Here is a 19,364-nt window from a genome sequence, read left to right on the forward strand (position 1 = left end):
ATCAACGTCAGGAAATTACCTACTTCCACTTTTTTGTTTACAAATTTATTTAGCAATCATAAAAAATGGTCACTACCAAACCAAAGAAAGAAATTATCCTGAAAGAAAACATGTAAAGTACAAAAGATATTTCATTCTTTCACACACACACACACACACACACACACACACACACACACACACACACACACACACACACACACACACACACACACAGTCCACCTGAGAACATAGCTGCCAGGCTGCAGATGTGTGATCCCATCACAGCGTGTGCTACACTGAGGGCCAGGGACTCCATATTGTTGTACAGGGAGGATGCCTGAAGCACAAGCCGCCTCCCCGCGGTCTCCCTAGCGATTAGTCCGGATCAGCCCTCGTGCTTGGCATAGAGTTCACACTACTAAATCCTCGCTAAAACAAAACGGTTCTAGCTCAGTGCTTAGAGGCAGAAAGTTAGGAGTCACAGCCAAGACTACACATAACGAAGGAGGAAGATCTGGCCTGAGGCTGAACGAGCCCCATCTCGTTAATGAAGAGTAAATACAGCATGTTAGCAACACCGGTCCTCCGCTGGGGGGGGGGGGGGGGGGGGTGCGGACCAACACAGCATTCGTAGAAAGGCCCGGTGGTCCACCCTGCCCGAGCGCAGGAGGTGCAGCAGAAAGGTTGGGTCTTCTGGTCATTTGCGCATGGTGAGCATGGCATTGATGTCCCACAGGAGGTTCCTCATCTGCTCCATTAGAACCTTCATCTCCTGATTCTTCTGACGTACTTTCTGCAGAGGTCATGTGACAAATAAACGATCAAAAACAATTGTGAAAGTATCTTCATTTAACTGAATTCTCTTTCTGTGAGATTGTCATTAGAGGTGGCTTTATTCACTTAGAGTGAACATGGCCATTTGCAAATTAAAAGCACTATCCACTTAAGTAATAATACTGGAATTGCATTCCAATCAAAATCACAGCTCTGGTATCAGTTTGCTGTAGCTATAACCAAAGCTCTATGGTTGATCAGACATGATCAGACATTACTGCTGGGTTAAAAGTGGTTGGCCAACCAAAAATAAAAAACCCCAAAGAAAGCAGCCAACGGTATTACTGTGGTCATAAACCTGACCACTGCTTCAGAGCTGAAGGACAGCCAACTCAAGATCTGCTCTGCAACAGATGGGCTGGAGTCTGTGGGATCCTGTTAAAAGTCCTGGCTACGGTTAGTCAGAATCTGATACGGACCCCATTCAACATACATCATCATCATAAATATGGCAGGTGAAGACTTCGTTGTTCATTCCTAAAACACTGTGTGGTGCTTCTGGACTTAGGGCCCAAGTAATGTGTCCGATACTTTATTTAAGAAACCACCAATTAATGTTCACAATTAACTGAATACAGTACAGTATCCACCTAGGGCTGATGTCTACTTTGTACGTATGTATCCATCTTTGCAGACTGTTCAGATTTTCAGAAAACACTGATACTAATACACTGGTATTAATAACATTGTCGTGGAATGGAACCAACCTCTAAAACCTCTTGTCTGTCCTGGCTCACTGAGGGGCTGCAGGGCTCCACCCTCACCGGAGGCGTCTCGCCCCCGACATACGGCACCATCTGTACACAAAACAGACAGCCAGCAGGGTCAGACACGACCGTCCTCCACGACCCCCTCTGGAGCTGCATTGTCAAAGCAGACCTGGAACCTGAAGGGCTGAGCGAGTCTCTCAGGGGAACATATTCTCTAATGTGCTCGTCCACAAGTCCAAATTACAAAATGTCATTTTAAGGGGTCGGGTTCAGCTTTGTAGAAATGCCAACTGCTTCTGCCGCCGTTCGCCGAGAGCGCCCAACCCGCCGAGGCTATTTCCAGCTCGTAAGGCACAGAAGAATGTTCTCCCACCTCAGTAGGCGACTCCTGGAGGTCGGAGGTCATCTCCATACAGCGCTCGTAGAGCAGCCGCAGTTTGCGGAAGAGCAGAGTGAGCTGGCGCAGGTGCTCCTGGAGTTTACTGAAGCGGTCCTGATATGCTGCCTGACTCTGGGTCACACCATTTGGCAGCTGGACAGGATTCACAGCCAAGTTAAAGAGAAGAGAGCACACGTCAGAATGCATTCGCTCACATCCGTGCTAAATACTTACCAGACCTGGGCTGCCAAAACCCTCAAAACTGTACAACAGCATTGAGGTAACATTTAGCGATAGAACTTTTGCATGCCAGATGCCCATTAGCAGATTAGTGGTCAGTCACCATACTACAGGAATCATCGGTCATGATTAATCACGTGAGTCGGGATATAAGAACAAATAACCATCATTTAGCTTCATGTGCAGCCGCTGGCAGATTTTGTGCTCATGTTGTGTGAACTACACACAAAAATTTATAAAACAATACGCAGTTTTATGGATTTATGTCCTTTCTACTTGCTCAAAGTCCTCAAAAACGCAGCGGAAGGTTTACAAGGTGCATATTTGCTAGTTCAGCAATAGGGAACTGTACTACAAGAAGGTACTTGCTTCTTCACAGGATATCGATAAAACAGCTTTCATGCTCTGCTCTCTACAAGCTATTAGCTAGATATATTTTGCATTTGGTTGCAGCCATACATATAAATAAAATCTGCTGTAAAGACAACAAGAATTCCTTCAGTCCTGACTTCTCATCCTACAAATAAAACAGTGGATAATATTCAGAATCCACCAGGATGATGTAGAGACTGCATTCCTTTTTAAGGAACCTCCACTAAATTCTTATAGACAAGATAAAAACATTAAAGACACAAAGAGTGATGTAAATTACTCAAATTTCAACTGTGTTACTTTAGCATGCAACCGATCCAGATGTGCTACATATAAATGTATTAACTAAATAACTGGTACAAAAGGATCAATTGTCATCACCCATCACCCTCATGCACTACAGCAGAAGCTGTCTACAGCATTACTTGCAAAAGATGTAATCAGCTTTACATTGGAGAATAAAAATGAATTTGCTGATGAGTTTGTTGGGCACCTTCGAACCATTAGGATTAAGGATATGTCATTTCCAGTGCCAAGGCATGTTAACACTGATGGGCATTGTATTAATGACATAGCAATAACTAGCTATGCAAACATATGTCAGCAACGGACTTCCTAAGAAGCTACATCCCCACGGAATTAATGATAAAACTTAAACATCTACTTTTTCACATTTAAACTGGTTTAATTCAGAAGCACTTTGCTTGCACAGCTGATCAATGGCGTCTGTCTGAAACGTCCCGTTTCTCTGGAAACTTTGGCCTTCACTGCAATGTTTTAAATATGAAATGTAACTAAATGCTTTTCTAATGAAAACATTTGGCACTTGTAGCACACCTGAGTAGCCCGTGTAATCTGGAAGATCTCCATGGTGCGGGTGACGATGTCCTGCACGGTCTCCTGCCCGATGCGACAGAGGAAGACGGGGGAGATCTCGCGCAGGGCGCCCTGGTTCGGGGGGATGGAGGGCAGACCCGGACCGGGACCGGGACCGGACACTGAGCCGGGAGGCATGTGCGCCGGCTGCTGCAGAGACGGCATGTTGGCCATCACTGGACCAGGACCCTTCTGAGGAGGTAGAGAGGTCGACATGGGCAAGGACGAAGAGACCTAGAAGGAACCCAATCTGTCGTCCACAAAGAAATAATCAAAGCACGTCCATAAAGTAACCTGGGTTAGCTCACTTAAGTGGTCTAGCGAGGTAGTAAAGTAAATGTTTTAATGTATTTAAATGTAACGCTGTGGCACTTTGGCAGAAGTTGTTGAACTAGTTAATTAACGCCGTTGACTACCTACATTAGTAACGGTCAGAAACGAACTAGGTTATTATTGAAATGAAAATATATCGTAGATGATGCGCGGTGAACCGCAATTACAAGTTCGGGTCCTCGTCTGTAACGTTTACTTACTTTATAAACACGGAGGGGTGTCTACGGACCACTACGGGCCTTTTATGAATGAAAGAGCTCGTTTCCTTTTCAAACGCAGAAGCGATGTTAGCCCCACTAACTCGTCATTTCCTGGATCCTGTTTAATGGTCCAAGCGCAATTCCACCACTGGGTGGTGATCTAGTCCATAATACGTTCGCTTTACATGTACTTAATGGAGCTTGTTTACTATTAAATAGTGGTCAGTATAACTCAGCATTTCGCAATATTTAGCACACATGTCTATCTGAGATCTGTTTGAAGAGCACCATATATTACCAGAGAGAGAGAGAGAGAGAGAGAGAGAGAGAGATCCAAACTACGTCTTCACACCTGCCTCATTTAAGTACAGGAAAAGTAATAATACTCCAAGTATCCTTCACATTTTATCTTTCATTTATTTTGATGCTACATGGTGTCGAAAAATTCATATGTGATTCCATTCCTCAATCTCTTTGTTGGCGTTTAAACAAGGTACTGATATTTTGAAATATCCACTTTTGACTTTTCATTTGCCTTTCGATCGAAAAATAAACCGGAAGTCAATACGGCAGCGTTGAAATCGCGTGGACGACGTAAGTAACTAAGCAAGTTAGCTAGCTAGCCTGTTAGCCAGCCAAGATATTTTGGTTATTTTGGTGCGTTTTGATTTTCTCATTTAAGCATATACATTGTAATTTACTCTATAGTAATTTAATCAGTGCATCCGTACAGTTACATATTTGTTTTAGGATTTACGAGCTGTAAATATTACTAGCAATGTAGCTCGCTAGCTAACTAACTGGTTGGCAATATTTGAGATCCACAGCCTTGACCTGTATGAGAGGAAACTGATCAAGTTGATCAAAACTCCGTTATTCTGGTTCAAGTGCTGTCTGGCTGCATGTCGATTGCTTCTGATTTCTATATAGTAAGCTCCGCTAATGTTGTAATGAGGTAAATACATCCTTGTGACAATGACTGTCAATCTAAAACGACAAGACGCGCAGTGTAAGTGAACGCTGCACACGTGGGTTTGATCATGAACACTACAAATCCTGCTGTGTTTACAGATATGGTGGAAGCTGCTGAGAATGGCGGAAAGTGAGGGATCCATGAGTCCCGAGGAGCCCCCGAGAGCGGAGGGTTGCCGTCCTGCCCTTGACAGCTTGTCTGCTGCTCAGCGTGAAGTCCTGGAGCGCAGTCTTCATGCACTCATTCACGCCAAAAACGACAGCCACATATTGGCAGCGCTCCTCTTGGTAAAGTCTTTTTTTATGTTGATGATGTAAACTAGATCAGTCCTTTGAGCAGTCAGTGCTTAACGTATGGATTAATCCAATAACTCTATAACATATTTCCCACATAGATTACACGGTTGTGTCCAGCCAGTCAGCTGGATAAGGCAACCTTGCATCGTATCTTTGAAGCAGTGGGCTTCAACCTGCCTGCCCGACTTCTGGTGACCGCTGTCCGGGCGAGTGAGAGCTCTCAGCTGCCCCCCGCAGACCTGGTGTCCCTGGGCACAGCCTTGCTGGCTGGTCTCAGCACAGACCAAGACATGGCAACTCATCCCCAGATGCTGATCACCATCCCTCTCCTCCTGGACTTGCTGGAAGGTGGCATGCCAGTCAGCAAGAAGCAAAACCAGAGCACGCCTGCAGAAGACACGTGTCCACATGCGCACGCTGCATCCTCTCAGACACACAAAAGCACCTCGCAGGAGGCGGCACAGGAACGTCCCCCAGGGTTACAGAGTGGCGTTGAGCCAGGTGAGGTTCCTGCCTCTGCCCTGGATGAAGCAGTCGCAGCTGACTGCTACCAGGTTCTCAACACTCTGTGTGCCCTCCCGCGAGGCCCGGATCAGTTGCTGGCACGCGGTGCCGTCCCTGCCCTGTGCAGAGCCGTTTGTAAGAAGCAGACACTCAGCTGTGAGAAGGGTCTCCCGCTCCTGGCTCAGCTCTTGTCCAGCAGCGTTAGGCAGCGGGCATGGAGCAAACACCCATCAGAACTCTCCTCTCTCCTTGTTGGCATCTCCAAGGACTTCAGCCAAGCTCCTAAGCAGGACCAGTTGGAGATGTGCTCACGGATACCACAGTTCCTTCCACCGCCAGGAGGCGAGACACAAACCCAAGAGCTCAGGGATGTGGTCTCTGGTCTGTGGGTGACGATACGTCCAATGGTGCAAGGTAAACTCAGCGCAGAGCACCTGGGCCCGGTCCTGGTGCTGTCGGCTTGTATGTTGGACTTGTTTGGATGGGAACCGGCAGGTCCGCCCAAGTTCTGCTGCCTGCTGGTGAACCGTGCATGTGTGGAGGTGAGGATGGCTCTGGAAGAGCCACCGGGGACACGGCTCTCCCCGCAGCAGCAGAACGTGCTCACTGCCTGTTTCCGGATCATGGAGGCAGCCATGGAGCAGGCTTGCAGCCAGGGGGCTAGCCAAAGTCCTGCCCAGCCTCAGACTGCCATGGCTGGGCTGAGTCTACAACAGAGCAGGCAGGTCCTGGGGGTTCTGGAGGAGGCCTTCTCTGCTGTCATTTACTACCTGCAGCAGGTGAGCGCAATGTGCAAGATGCTTGAATATATATTATGTTTTTAGACAGTAAAAAGTCTGAAGTATACAACACACAGGAATATGATGTATGGTGTATTATTCATTACCTTTATGAATCAATGTAGTTGTAGAATCCTAGCAGAATCACTTTTGTAATCTGTTTTTGTATTAGTGAAGTCAATGGAAATATTTAGTAAAATGTTTTTACAATGTACAGGCAGCTGTAGAATTCTAAAGGAAAGCCCCTGTGCTGTACATGGATTTTAAAGAAATACAGTTAAATTGCTGAATTCCTTTTTCCTCAGGTAGACCCAAGCCAGTACGATGATCCATTCCTTTTTGCCACGTTCCGCTCTCTCTGTGTGTGGCTGGCGGAGGAAACTTTGTGTCTGAAGGAGGAGGTCACTGCCCTCTTGCCCTTTCTCATTGGCTATGCCAAATATCACCTACAAGAGCAGAACGGCAAAGGGCTGGCTGATTGGATGTCAGACATGTCTGTCGGTGACGGTTCACAAACAGGAGCGTGGACAGGGGAGGATGTCTTGAGGTTTGTGGGGCCAAATTCTGAAGTATTTCTGAACTGCGGATGTGACTTTAGTGTATAGGGAAAAAAGTGCCACTTGCTGGTATTGGGATCAGAGTTATGAACTTTTGACATAGTAAAGTTATAGTATTGTGACCCAGCTCCAGTGTCTCAGCAAAAGTGAGCAGCTTTCTCTTCTCTGCTCAGATATCTCCTCCCGGCTCTCTGCCACCTGTCTGCTGAAGAGAACCCGAGAAAGGTTCTCCTCTCCCTGGACGTGCCGGCCCTGCTCGTGGCCTTCCTCTCTCGTGCCTGGGGGGCCCTGAGGACCCGTAGTGGGAAAAACGCAACCAGAGATTCCAGCTTGGAAACAGCCTGCTCCACGCTGCTCAACTTCACAGTCACAGAGCCGGACCGAGTCAGGTACACACACACACACACACACACACACACACACACACACACACCCCTCAATGGTCTTTACATGCTATTCTCTTATAGGCCATCTGTCTGATGTACCGACTGCCACTGCTCTGTCTGTTCTCAGGACTGACGCTTGCTTCACCACGCTTGAAGCACTACTAAGTGAAGCACTTCCTGTGCTCCTCCATAAGCCACGCCTCTTGGTCCTGGCAGCCAATTATTGTACTCTGGGGCTCATGATTGGCAGACTAAAAACATTCACAGGTATTTGTATTGAACATTGAAGTTAGCCATTCAAATAATTTTATTTTATAGCAGTTATGTATCGAGCTGTTAAATCTAAAATTGCTGTTATGTGCTTCTTACCGATTCTTGTCGTGGTTCGAAGGCAAAAGTGCTCATTCAGCATCTGTGTGCACGACAGGTCCGGTGGAGAACAGCCAGCGCCGGTTCTTCTCCTCCGCCCTGCGGTTCCTCCTCGGGCCGCTGCAGGCGGGTGAGGGGGGCGGGCTGGCCCGAGTCAGCCCCGCGTGGGAGCAGTGGTGGGAGGAGGCGGCCGAGCTCTGGAGGCTCGGCCTGCAGGCCCTGGGCGGCTGTGTGAACGCTCAGCCCTGGATAGCCACCCTGGCCAGGGAGGAGGGCTGGCTGCAGGACACCCTGAACCTGCTGCAGTCCAGCAGTAGCCTCCCGGACCTCCAGACCCAAGATGCGCTGGAGGAGGCGCTGTGTGCCATAGCCCGGAAGTGCCCGCTCTGCTGCCAGGATGTGAGCGCCTGCATGAGAACAGCAGGCAGGAACGCCCTCTACCGCATGGCACAGCTCAGGACGCTGCTCAGGGACTGACATCACCGTGTCTGTTTGCTTTTTTTATGTTTGTTGATGAGATTCATTACTGCGTCAGCATTTTTTTGCCCCCATCATTTATTCAAGTGACAAAAAAATGTTTCTGTATAAAAATTCCTTATGGTAAATTTAAATAAACATATTTTTGCTGAATGTGAATTTGGTTTCATTTGACATCGCTAGGGCTCTAGTTTAGTTATAAGTATATATAATTATAGTTTACTGGCACCAGATGGCGTCCTTATTACAATGTGGTTTGAAGTGTAGGCTGATTGTTAATCGACGTTGGACAAAGTTTTAGGTTTTATCCATGGTGTATCTAGTTATTAGATTTTTTTTTTTGTATTTTAGCGCTACATGTTTTTATCCAGCACGAGTTAGATGCAACCGTGATTTAAGGGGGACCGCCAGGTTATCTGTCCAGCTGTACGTTACATGTAAGCCGCGACTTGAATGGTTACGCTTTTGTGAAGGAGACGAGACGGTTACGGTGTAGTCCGATGTTATTCCGTATCTTGCGTCTGGGGATCTACGTCCCCATCGACCCCCACTTTTGGTCCCGTTTCACTGTGTCATCCCCCGCCCCTTACGCGCTTCTCCCGTCTGTGTGTGTCAATAAAAGTCCGGTGTGGCGTCTGTGGGCTCACTCCGCTCAACTTGTGGCGCACAGCCTACACACAGTGTCCTGACTCGCTCGGAAGGCAATAGCTTTACCCCGAAACCGCAATCATGTTGTGGAAATCACGGACGAAGGCAGACCCGTATTGTGTCCAGGTAAGAAGTCTTATTACGGAATATGTCGTTAGTTTTATGGGTATTCGAGGTACTGGTCCTGGTGTGCAAGTTCCGTCTCGGTCTCTAAGGTGTATAAATGTGCGCGTGATTTTGTTTCAATCACATGTAGATATATTTGTCGTTTCAAAAGTTCAGTAATAAGAATATTATGCCATGAGCGCAGTTTTTCAAATCGCCTTTATTAAATCAACAAATTATGTGTTATCTTAAAAATCTTAGGATGGTTTTGCTATTTTCGGAGACTGATGCGCGGAGATGTTTCCTTGTGGATCAACGCTATAGAGAATACGAGCACCCAATACGACAGGAACAACTACACTGTCCGACACATAAAATGAGCAAAGATAATTATTATAAGAAAAATCAATAAGCAAGTATCGCGTTTCGCGCCTAGATACTCCTGTCTAATGCGCGTGAGGCTAAATAAAAGCACAGCAATGTATTTATAAAAAAAACATATGGTTCTAATATGTATGCATATATTTCAGGGAGGAAATACAAGAGCAGTTTAATCGAATTCATTAATGTCCCTTTAAGTTAGACCACCACCCCACCCCCCAAACGGTAGACAGTCTCCGTCTATAAGAGCGCACTTGGACAACAGTGGAGGATACAGTGCAATAGCGCATCACACCGTATAGGCTGCAGCGTGCACGTGGTGTACAGCGCACACCACGTCGTCATTGAAAACCGAAGCCTATCTTTATGGGTCCAGTATGTGCGTGAGAGTTTGGGAGATTTAATTTATTTCGAAGACGTTGCAAGCAGTCAAGAACCAAGTTTTACACCATCCACTTCCAGATGTTAGTCCACACCTACTCGACTATGGTGAGTGGAGCACTTGTTCAAAGCTCTAGTCTGCCTGTTTAATAAGTCTTAAAGTTCTTGTCATGTGATATTAGTCCAAGACGCTTTTAACTTGAGATCGCATAGAAACGGAATTTTAAGCCTTGCTGGTTTGGGCTGTCGGGTTCACAGCGATTTCTGTGACTGAAATCAAGGGCTCGTGCGTTGAAAATACGCGTTGAGGATGTGTGAGATGTGCACGTGCAGTGTTCATCCCAGCTCGTCTGTGCAGTAGAGAACAACTCTTTGTCACATCCAAATGCCAGTTTGCCCCAGGCATTTAAAACAAGCTGTATGGTAATTTTATGAAATAGAAAGAGACTATTTGTGAACGTTTTTGTTTAAACCGAATTACTATCGTTATTCTGAAAATATGTGCTGATATATACATTTGTATTTGAACGCTAAAAGTTGATTATCTGTCCATCTGTCACAAAATTGATTTTAGTGATTAATCTGCAAAATAATTGTTTGGCCTTAATGAAAGCATCATAACCAGCGTGCTTTAGCTTGAATGTGGCAGGCCCTTCACCGTCATGGAGATATTTTAAAAATATTTCAATTTCCTAAAACAACTCAAACAATAAGCCATATCTGGCTGTGCGTGTTGTCATCTTACTGCTGAGCTTTGTAAAACACCTGGTAGCGCGAGACACCTGCTGCATAAAATGGTGATTTTCTAATATGCCTCGACTAATGGTACGCCTAATCTTTAAATTCTGCTAGTATTATCTTTTTTTTTTATCTATAAGCGTTTTCCTTTTTACTTTTCCTTGAGAATGTACATTAAACAATTAGTACTATACCGTTGTCAATTTTCCTTTATTTATTCTATAGAAATTCTTATTTTTATATTAGTTCATAAACATTTATAGCTGAAATCTCAAAGCGGAAATCTCCAGGTAAAGTACTTAACAAAGTTGCATTACTTTTACGCTCAGGACCGCGCAGACGGACTGGCGAGCTCCTCGCCGAGTGGCCGCCTCTCGCAGCTGTCCTCGCTGAACCAAGCAGCTTATTCCACGGCTCCTCCTCTGTGCCACACTCCGGCCTCCGACTTCCAGCCTCCCTACTTCCCGCCTCCGTATCCGCAGTCTTCGCTCTCCTATTCTCAGAACCAGGACTCTGGATACCCACACTTACCGGATCCGTACCAGTCAATTAACTCCCTACATCAGCACCAACAAGCTGCTTGGCACACCCAGAGGACCCGGTCGGAAGACGGAGGACTGTTGTCTCAGTCTCATCGGGCTTTGACCCTAGACCCCCGACGGGAGTATCCCGGAGTACCCCGGCTTCTCCATGGACTTGGTGAGGGCGCAGCGGCTCTTGGAGATGGTCCGCTTGGGATGCACGCAATGGGTCATCACGGTGTAGAAGACATGCAGGCGAGTATTTAATGCTTTTACAGTTTCATACTCTTCCTTCGTCGTCTAATCAGCTCTTGACTACAGCGTGTTAAATCAAACGATAATTCAACGCCGTATCAATTCCCAGAATAACAATATGCATCCATATTTAGCCAAAACAAAAGAACAGCAAATAAATTAGCGAAAACATAGAGGTGTGAATTTTTACAATTATTTCCGATTAATACATGGTTGTCTTTTTTTATCATGTAATACAATTTGAAATATTACAGCTAATTGTTTAAGCTTAAGTAAGACTGTTATTGGATAAGTAAGTAAGACTGTTATTATGTTATCAGATAATTTCTAGAAATTCTGAAAATTAGGTTGGCAATGTTTTTCTCACGCAAAAAATGTTTTTAACGGTTTGTTATGATTTGTTTAAAAATGGCAGGAAAAGTGGCTAACTGGCTATAATTGTTCTTTAATTGTTATGCGTGTATAATATCTGACGCAGCATAATAATTGGTCGAATTAACTAAATGGGGGATGAGGGACTGTAACCAAAAAAAGCAGTTAAAGGACAGGAATTCATGTGAATGCATGTTATTCTGAAAGTCAATGTCACACCACGTTTTTTTTAGATTATTTAAATAATTCAATCTCTTTTATTGTGTTTCTTTAAACTGGAGAGAGTTCGTTGAATACTGTCGTTTTAGAATGTCGATACTACAAAACTAATTGAGAACAAATGTAAAATATGGTCTGCAGTATGTAGATCTGATTATTTTAAATGTACATGTTTCTAGGCCATATTCGATGAGCATTAATGCAGTTATGCAAGTAAAAACTAACGAGGGCTGGTCTACAGCTATTTAAAATATTAAAATATAAGCTTTAAGCTTTTAACGAATATTGCAGCATGCGATTGCTAGTTTTATCCCAGCGTTACTATTTTATGAATGAGTACTTGTTTACTGTCACTTTGGCGAGTATTGGCGAGTGTTGCAGTGACTGTATACATTGCACTGCGCAACAGCACGTGCAGCTATGCAAGACTGACCTTCTGTCTCACGCGCAACGTTCAGAGCGCCCAGATGTTCATTTTTATTCTGAAGAGTATGTACCCATTTAATCTAACTTATTAAATGTACCTCAAACGTTTTGTTAAGATGGAGTAAACTCTGCACACGTTTTGTCTAATGTTTGTCTAATATAGCCTATCTAAACAAATTTATACCTTAGCATATAATAAATCAACTAGTGCTGGTAGTGTTTTCATCGTTACCGCCGCTCCTCTGACTTAGTATGTGTGTGACATCGTCATAATAATAATGCCTAAATTAAATCACGGTTTTAGAACAAATAGGGAGAAGTTTGCATGTGGAAATAAATCACAGACCATAAATAAAAATCAGGCCACCTGTTCCTGACGAATCTGACGTGAATAAAATGCTTAATTAATTAAAAAATTATCTGTTTTAATATGACATATTGAGTGAAGCTTGAGCAAAAAATGTTTCCTATTTTTTAAGTACTATTTTGATGTTCCACTAAGTTGAACATTGAATTAAAGTGCTGTGAGAAACATTAAAATGAATAGAATATATTGGGTTATTTTTTATTATTTTAACAATATATTAAACGCATTTTTCATTGTCTTATATTTTTGTAATCATTAAGGACACCTTCATCAAAGTAAAATACATTTAGAACAAAGTACAAATATTTCGTTTCCTTGATCTTCATAAATGATCAATTTCTGAACTGTTCAAGTATCATCTCTCTGGTCAAGGCTACATGACTCAAGCATACTGCATTTATATGCCCACTAGTTTCTGGAATGGAATAAAGTGATGATACTGAATAATAATCAAAGACTTTTTTCTGTGCTTTTCAAGCAGGGCATGGAGGAGGCATCATCCCTGGGGATCCTGGACCATTCTGTTATCAAGAAAGGTAAGAGCCCACTGGAAAGAAGACACGGCATTGTGGGTAATAGTGAGGGCAAATGTAGCATGCAGGAGGACACACACACCTCAGGGTGAGAGTTTCAGGTATTTTTTTAACCAACATATATATGTGAAATGACGCACCCCCCCCCCCCCCACGTTTCCCCTGTATCTCTCTCCCTCACATGCACACATACACACACGCACACACACGCACGCATCCACACATACAAATGCACACGCCACAGCCACACTCACACCAACACACACACACACACACACACACACACACACACACACACACACACACACACACACACACACAAAATAATTCAGCACTGCCATTTTTTATTTGAAGTCAAGAAATCTTCTAACACTCAGCCTGAACCCTTAAGGGAATAACTGTTAATGAACTGTTCATGGTCATGTGAGAATAAGAGGGATTAGAAACAGGGACATAGCAAAGAGACGGGGTACAGAGGAGTTAGAAGGAATTTGCACTGTGATCCTTCCATCCAAATGGCAAAAAATGTGATTTTATAGGTCATGGAGAACTTGTCCCTCAGAAAACCCAGCTGAAAGCTTCATGTCAGAAGTTCTAAAGCTCTGCAGTTATGGTGTCCCTAAACATCGATAACTAAAGTGTATTTTAGAGCAGTGCAATCATGGCTCATGCAATGGCCGAGAGAAGAGTAGATCAATTACTTGGGTTTAAAAGATTTCTGAGCAGAGAACAAACGTAAAGCCCACGTGAAGACGCGAATCTGCGCGCGGAGCTTAGGGGCATATCCTGCACCGCAGCAACGCTATGAATGCGCGATTAAATCCGCCAGTTTATGTCCCCGAATCTGTGCTTCACAACGGGGCGTCGCGCCCACATAGAGAGGAGAGCCGGTACTGCGTCGCGTTTTACCGTTTACAATGGCGGAGATAGTAAGCAGCCTAACACTGCGTCACTGTCAAAATACCGCGAGCCAACAGGAGTCGAAACAGATGTTTGGACTCTTTAATCGTCATCGGGTGTGCAAAGGATCTCTGTTTCTTTCTGATTGACTGTCTGAGCCTCTCATCCCCTCTCTCTCATACACACTCTTACACACAAACAGGGACATTGCTGGTTTTTGAATACACACATACAATGTGTCTTCAATCAAGCTACTGAATTGTCAAAAAATCTGCCCACACACAACAGGAGACGTGTGATTAGCAGGCTATACGGGCGAATCTCGTGAAAACAAATTAAGGTTTTAAAAGGATGATGAATCAAAGCTGCTCAAGTTCAAATGAAAAGCCAGTGGGACTCACTTCGTCGTGTCAGCTCTAAGTGTTATTAGATGTTGAGTAGAGTTTTAAGTGTTTTAAATCATTTTCTGGGAGGAAGACCCTGGCTTGCAGAAAAAAAAATCTTTTATAACAATGACGCAAGATTTCAAAACCTGAACTAATGGCTTGTAACATTCATTGTGTTCTGTGATTAAGGTCTTGCCACAAATTATATTGTCCAACATAGTAATTTATTGTAAATAAAAGCAGTGAATTAAAATATTTTAAAAGAAAAGCAGGCAACTAAAATATATAAGAGGCCTATTACATATAATATTAGAATAAAACAGGAGAGGAATAAGATTCAAGATGGACTCATATTAACATTGTCAACTATTGGGAGGAAAGATAACCAAAGGATGTACTTGCTGACCTTATCACATTCAAGCCAATCTGCTTCCTTCTGTAGTGTAGGTCACACCATATAGTGTAGGTCACACCATAACTGTTTCCTTCTTTAGTGTAGGTCACACCATAACTGTTTCCTTCTGTAGCGTAGGTCACACCATAACTGTTTCCTTCTGTAGTGAAGGTCACACCATAACTGTTTCCTTCTGTAGTGTAGGTCACACCATATCTGTTTCCTTCTGTAGTGTAGGTCACACCATATCTGTTTCCTTCTTTAGTGTAGGTCACACCATATCTGTTTCCTTCTTTAGTGTAGGTCACACCATAACTGCTTCCTTCTGGTCACACCATATCTGTTTCCTTCTGTAGTGTAGGTCACACCATATCTGTTTCCTTCTGTAGTGTAGGTCACATCATATCTGTTTCCTTCTTTAGTGTAGGTCACACCATAACTGTTTCCTTCTGTAGTGTAGGTCACACCATATCTGTTTCCTTCTGTAGTGTAGGTCACACCATATCTGTTTCCTTCTTTAGTGTAGGTCACACCATAACTGCTTCCTTCTGGTCACACCATATCTGTTTCCTTCTGTAGTGTAGGTCACACCATAACTGCTTCTCATAAGTGTTTCTCAGTATAAAACCGCACAGATCAGAACCCTTCTAGCACAACCCAGTATGAAGGCTAATGTACCTCTCCTTCTTCTGCTCTCCTGTACCCAGTTCCTGTTCCCTCGAAACTGAACGGCTCCGCTCTGTCTGTCCTCTCCTTCGGGAAGGACGGCTTAGGCCTGGGTGGGGTGTCCAACCCAGGGGAGGTGTTCTGCTCGGTGCCCGGACGCCTGTCACTCCTCAGCTCCACCTCCAAGTACAAAGTGACAGTGGGAGAGGTGCAGAGGAGGTTGTCTCCACCCGAGTGTCTCAATGCCTCACTGCTGGGCGGAGTCCTGCGGAGGTGAGTAGAGGGCAGAGGAGACACTGGTCAAGACTGAGACAAACAAAAACGAGATTGATAAAATCTTTGGAGCTAACACTATTGCAAGTTTGCAAGGTGATTTAATATATAATTAGAATACTAAATATATTTTCATGTTTTAATGAGTCAGTGCAAGTTAAACAAAGAACAAAGTGAAATACACTTTGTATCCTCTCTCGGAGTGTGTGGTGCTGATTATCTGTCTCACTCTCCTCTCTCAGAGTGTGTGGTGCTGATCATCTGTCTCACTCTCCTCTCTCGGAGTGTGTGGTGCAGATCATCTGTCTCACTCTCCTCTCTCGGAGTGTGTGGTGCTGATTATCTGTCTCACTCTCTTCTCTCGGAGTGTGTGGTGCTGATTATCTGTCTCACTCTCTTCTCTCGGAGTGTGTGGTGCTGATCGTCTGTCTCACTCTCCTCTCTCAGAGTGTGTGGTGCTGATCGTCTGTCTCACTCTCCTCTCTCAGAGTGTGTGGTGCTGATCGTCTGTCTCACTCTCCTCTCTCGAAGTCTGTGGTGCTGATCATCTGTCTCACTCTCCTCTCTCAGAGGGTGTGGTGCTGATCATCTGTCTCACTCTCCTCTCTCAGAGTGTGTGGTGCTGATCATCTGTCTCACTCTCCTCTCTCGGAGTGTGTGGTGCTAATCATCTGTCTCACTCTCCTCTCTCAGAGTGTGTGGTGCTGATCATCTGTCTCACTCTCCTCTCTCAGAGTGTGTGGTGCTAATCATCTGTCTCACTCTCCTCCCTCAGAGCCAAGTCGAAGAACGGAGGACGCTGCCTGCGTGAACGTCTGGAGAAGATCGGCCTCAACCTCCCGGCGGGCCGCCGCAAGGCCGCTAACGTCACCCTCCTCACGGCACTGGTGGAAGGTAGACACACACGTCCACACAGGGAACGGCAGCATGGAATGAGATCAAGAGCCACTGCATGAAATAGTAATGTTCACAGAAAAAGTCAATAGCTCAATCATTTGAACACGCCAAATGTACCAAATGTGACCGGTTTGAACACTTTTTCACTACCCATGAAACTTCCCAGCCTAGATTTATAATAGTGTTCTTCTTCTATGTTGAAGGTGAGGCGGTCCACCTGGCGCGAGACTTTGGTTATGTGTGTGAGACGGAGTTCCCAGCCAGGGCGGCTGCAGAGTACTTATGCAGGCAAAGCGATCCAGACCAGCTGTCCACACGGCGTAGCATGCTGCTGGCCACCAAGTGAGTCAGCCTGCCTCATTCAAATCCCACCTTCAAAGATCACCGAAGACTCATCTTCCCACAATGCATGAGGACTGCAAACATTCCACGCAACCATAGAAACCATTTGAATGTACTTGAATTTGATTAAAATCATGAACTCTGACCCACTAATCAGAGTAGCTTTAATATTTAATATTAAAACATTTGTTAAAACAAAAACAACTCACAACCATTCATTTTTCGAAGCATTATAATATCTAAAATGGGCATTATCCGTGATAAAGAAAATCAGCCAGAAAACCAGCATTATATTCACTAAATTTGTCCATTCTTCCCTTGCAGGGAGATCTGTAAGGAGTTTGTGGATCTGATGTCCCAGGACAGGTCTCCGCTGGGAGCCAGCCGTCCCACGCCGTCCCTGGAGCCTGGGGTGCAGGGCAGCCTGACCCACTTCAGCCTCCTCACCCACGGCTTCGGCACGCCGGCCATCTGCGCCGCCCTCTCCGCCTTCCAGAGCTACCTGCTGGAGGCCCTCAAACTGCTGGACAAGGGTGACGGAGGTGGCAAGGGTCATCAGGACAAGGAGCTCAAACAGCGCAAGTGAAGAGCTGGCGTGCGCACGCGGAAAACATCGGGACAGACATGGACAGAGGGTGAACTCTTCCCCAGCCTTTAGGAGAGTGTGAGTGTATTTATGTGTGTGTGTGTGTGTGTGTGTGCGCGTTTGTGTGTCTGAGTCTGAAATAGGAGCAATCTTCAGTTCAATCTTCACAGCACACACCTGCAAGAGGACAAAAGACAGACAGCAGTTCATCACGTTCTCTGCGCAGGGTTTACAACCCCCAACCCCAGCCAGAGCGACCCCACTGACAACCCGCCTTGTTTTCACTGGGAGTACCAAGTCAGGCCCGTGAACAGGCACCTAGAGACACCGCCCGCTATCAGGGAGGAACAATACAAACATGGTTATTTTGTACTCCCTGCTGTATGTTTATTATCAATGTTATTACTGTTCTTATTATTGTTGTATTTCAAGGTAAATGTAATATATTATTAAAAACAAAATATGGAATGCTGTCTGGCGGATACCCATCATTGACTTATGATTTTTTACAGTGCCACTTTTACACCCCTCAAGATGTTTTATTAATCTTTTCCTGAGCACTTCCTGTGATGCTCACATCACTTCCAAAGTTATTTGATTTCTCATTAACAGCCATTTGTCAGTGACAAGCAGAGCAAAACGAATGAGATAGTGAAGACAATTCAAGCCGTATTTGACAGAATAGGGTGACAGAATAACATTTGTTTGCTTTCTGTTCATAGAAATTGACCATGTTGCAAATCCCGCACATATTGTGGCGCAGTGTAAAACCAAAACCCAAGTCAAACCTCTGTAGTAAAAGTGTCAAAAATGCACATCACACTCAAGGTTATGGAGTTTTAACAGATCAGCCCGGAGGCTCTGCATGCAACACGCGTTCTCTCCCTTCATTCCTCTCCTCTTACTCCATCTGCCGTTCTACCTTTCTCCACCTGCTCTGGGGCCTACACTTCCCTACCTGACCCCCTACCAGCGCACACACCCCCAGTGTCAATTCCCCAATCTTCCTCCTCGCTGCGTATGACCCCTCCCCCCCCCAACCCCCACCTCCACCTCCTCTCTGACAGAGCTGGGCTGTGCCTCTGTGCCTGCAGGCAAACATATGCTACTCTCTACTCTAGATTCCGGTGTGTTTAGGGGGAGAGGAGGGATTGTTTAATGTTTATTAATCTCACCTGTCTGCAGAGGGGAGATGTGCACACGCACACAAAAAAACAGTACAGAACATTTTGTGTATGAAAGGTGAGGAAAAACAACAGACAGACAGTAGCAGACAGACAGTGTCAGATGTTCTATTTCCGTTACATTTCTTACTTATGAAATGCTTAAAATAGGGTGAAGAGAAAAGATTTTTCCAAAGACACAAAAGGTTCACTAACAAAACTAGTCAGGAATTTCAGACTAGTCGTAGCCCAGTTGTATATTTTCTGTATCAGATAAACAGTTGATATTGCATATTGCTCTCTGCAAATTCACAGAACAAAGCAGCAAGAACCATGTTGAAATGCTCCAAACACTCTTCCACCATGTTTGGTTTGCAAACAGCTGAATCAAACCCTTTACTTTGGATTAGTTTTAAGACCATTAAAAACCCATAAAATGGTACACACTTTGGGGAAACAGGTACACAATTCATGTGACACATTTACAAATTATTTTGTACAAAATACACAAATATACCAAAGTGGGTGGGTTGACTTCCAAAGT

The 19,364-nt window shown here is 44.7% G+C and overlaps 3 protein-coding genes across 8 annotated transcripts; 2 read left to right on the plus strand and 1 right to left on the minus strand.

The window, feature by feature from the left end:
* Positions 1-22: 22 nt before the first annotated feature.
* LOC143517024 (mediator of RNA polymerase II transcription subunit 30) lies at positions 23-4,136 on the minus strand. Of its 2 annotated transcripts, none has more exons than XM_077009096.1 (5): positions 3,927-4,136; positions 3,355-3,585; positions 1,900-2,058; positions 1,524-1,613; positions 23-775 (listed from the first exon to the last, which is right to left on the minus strand). In XM_077009096.1, the coding sequence occupies exons 2-5, from the start codon at positions 3,565-3,567 to the stop codon at positions 680-682; spliced, it is 558 nt and encodes a 185-aa protein (XP_076865211.1). In that variant the 5' UTR covers positions 3,568-3,585; positions 3,927-4,136; the 3' UTR covers positions 23-679. The 2 variants fall into 2 exon arrangements, with proteins under 2 accessions (XP_076865211.1, XP_076865210.1); XM_077009095.1 differs by having other exon boundaries at positions 3,355-3,643; positions 3,927-4,128.
* A 341-nt stretch (positions 4,137-4,477) lies between these two features.
* Positions 4,478-8,420, plus strand: ncdn (neurochondrin). Of its 4 annotated transcripts, none has more exons than XM_077009088.1 (7): positions 4,478-4,520; positions 4,998-5,186; positions 5,294-6,478; positions 6,784-7,025; positions 7,209-7,424; positions 7,549-7,688; positions 7,849-8,420. In XM_077009088.1, the coding sequence occupies exons 2-7, from the start codon at positions 5,019-5,021 to the stop codon at positions 8,265-8,267; spliced, it is 2,370 nt and encodes a 789-aa protein (XP_076865203.1). In that variant the 5' UTR covers positions 4,478-4,520; positions 4,998-5,018; the 3' UTR covers positions 8,268-8,420. The 4 variants fall into 4 exon arrangements, with proteins under 4 accessions (XP_076865203.1, XP_076865205.1, XP_076865201.1 ...); XM_077009090.1 differs by lacking the exon at positions 4,478-4,520 and adding an exon at positions 4,539-4,583; XM_077009086.1 differs by lacking the exon at positions 4,478-4,520 and adding an exon at positions 4,597-4,855.
* A 506-nt stretch (positions 8,421-8,926) lies between these two features.
* tfap2e (transcription factor AP-2 epsilon) lies at positions 8,927-18,029 on the plus strand. Of its 2 annotated transcripts, none has more exons than XM_077009093.1 (7): positions 8,927-9,041; positions 10,850-11,296; positions 13,162-13,216; positions 15,601-15,832; positions 16,608-16,726; positions 16,933-17,071; positions 17,396-18,029. In XM_077009093.1, the coding sequence occupies exons 1-7, from the start codon at positions 8,997-8,999 to the stop codon at positions 17,655-17,657; spliced, it is 1,299 nt and encodes a 432-aa protein (XP_076865208.1). In that variant the 5' UTR covers positions 8,927-8,996; the 3' UTR covers positions 17,658-18,029. The 2 variants fall into 2 exon arrangements, with proteins under 2 accessions (XP_076865208.1, XP_076865209.1); XM_077009094.1 differs by lacking the exon at positions 8,927-9,041 and adding an exon at positions 9,692-9,890.
* The last annotated feature ends 1,335 nt before the right edge of the window (positions 18,030-19,364 follow it).

The sequence above is a fragment of the Brachyhypopomus gauderio genome, chromosome 6, assembly GCF_052324685.1.
Source record: "Brachyhypopomus gauderio isolate BG-103 chromosome 6, BGAUD_0.2, whole genome shotgun sequence".
Lineage (NCBI taxonomy): Eukaryota > Metazoa > Chordata > Actinopteri > Gymnotiformes > Hypopomidae > Brachyhypopomus > Brachyhypopomus gauderio.